Source organism: Aplosporella prunicola, assembly GCF_010093885.1.
Source record: "Aplosporella prunicola CBS 121167 unplaced genomic scaffold K452scaffold_302, whole genome shotgun sequence".
Lineage (NCBI taxonomy): Eukaryota > Fungi > Ascomycota > Dothideomycetes > Botryosphaeriales > Aplosporellaceae > Aplosporella > Aplosporella prunicola.
The window spans coordinates 1-1,296 of record NW_022983830.1 but is presented as its reverse complement, the minus strand read 5'-3'; the positions used below and the strand labels follow the sequence as shown (position 1 = coordinate 1,296).

Below are 1,296 nucleotides of genomic sequence, written 5' to 3'. Positions count from 1 at the left end.
AGTTTAAAAACTTCTAAAAAATTCTTATCCAAGACTCGAACTTGGATCTGGATATTAGAAGTATCCTGCTTTTCCTTTAAGCTAAAAAGAATACACCTATTATGGGTAGATATAACAGGTATATAATATATATATCTTATGCAACATATAGTAAAGATAATCCCATCATCAGTATGGTAACCAGAATTAAACTAACGAAAGAATTTAGGGTTCTGGAAATTGGAAAAAGGGGATAATGTTATTTAAAAATACGTAATGGTGAGGTTCTACTTGTTCTACATTAAAAATTATTATAAAAGAGTAAATGCCATAACATAACTACTATAATAAATATTCTGCGATAAAATATAATATATGTCATATATATTATATAACCTATTAAAAGAAAATATACTACAAAATTGTCAGGGACATTTTTTTTTACCTGAATCGCTAAAGATACTCGTTTTATCATACAATTCCAATTAGAATTGTTTTTTTCCCAATAATATCGTCCAACATACAATATTTTTAGTATTTATATATATATATAAATATTTTTAGTATTTATATATATAAAGTTATTACTTTTAAGATAAATAATAAATTAACTGTGGTAAAAAAATAAATTAATTTTGATCAAAAAAAAATTTTTTTTACCACATATAATAGCAAGAATGCCATTATAAGTGCAAATAGACCTGTTGCTTCTGCAAAAGCAAACCCTAATATTGCACATGAAAAGAGTTGACCACTAAGACAGGATTTCTATCTGCACCTAGAAATCCCAATAATATCGTCCAACATACAATATTTTTAGTATTTATATATATATATAAATATTTTTAGTATTTATATATATACATAAAGTTATTACTTTTAAGATAAATAATAAATTAACTTTGGTAAAAAAATAAATTAATTTTGGTTAAAAACAAAAATTTTTGTTTTAAACCACATATAATAGCAAGAATGCCATCATAAGTGCAAATAGACCTGTTGCTTCTGCAAATGCAAACCCTAATATTGCATATGAAAAGAGTTGACCTCTAAGACTGGGATTTCTAGCTACACCAAGAATTAATGCTCCGAATACTACACCTATACCTATTCCAGCTCCGATTAATCCTGTGGTAGCAAACCCTGTTCCAATAATTTTTGCTGCCTGGATCACTCCAAAGCTTAATAACGGAATCAATGATGTTAACCAAGTTCACCATTATGATTATATACACTGTGCTTTTACTTCTCTTGCTGTTGTCCGTAGGTGTACTCCAAAAGGGCCCCCTTTTTCCCCTTTTGGAGTACAAAACGAAA

The 1,296-nt window shown here is 27.5% G+C and overlaps 1 protein-coding gene and 1 non-coding gene across 2 annotated transcripts; both read right to left on the bottom strand.

The window, feature by feature from the left end:
- Positions 1-20: 20 nt before the first annotated feature.
- Positions 21-91, bottom strand: K452DRAFT_t194. The gene has a single exon. It is a non-coding gene; the product is annotated as a tRNA-Arg (tRNA).
- Positions 92-928: 837 nt separating this feature from the next.
- Positions 929-1,153, bottom strand: K452DRAFT_240061 (uncharacterized protein; the record flags this gene model as incomplete). The annotated part of the gene is made up of 1 exon (XM_033537776.1): positions 929-1,153. A coding segment is annotated over one exon (225 nt), but the record flags the coding sequence as incomplete, so codon positions are not given.
- Positions 1,154-1,296: the final 143 nt, after the last annotated feature.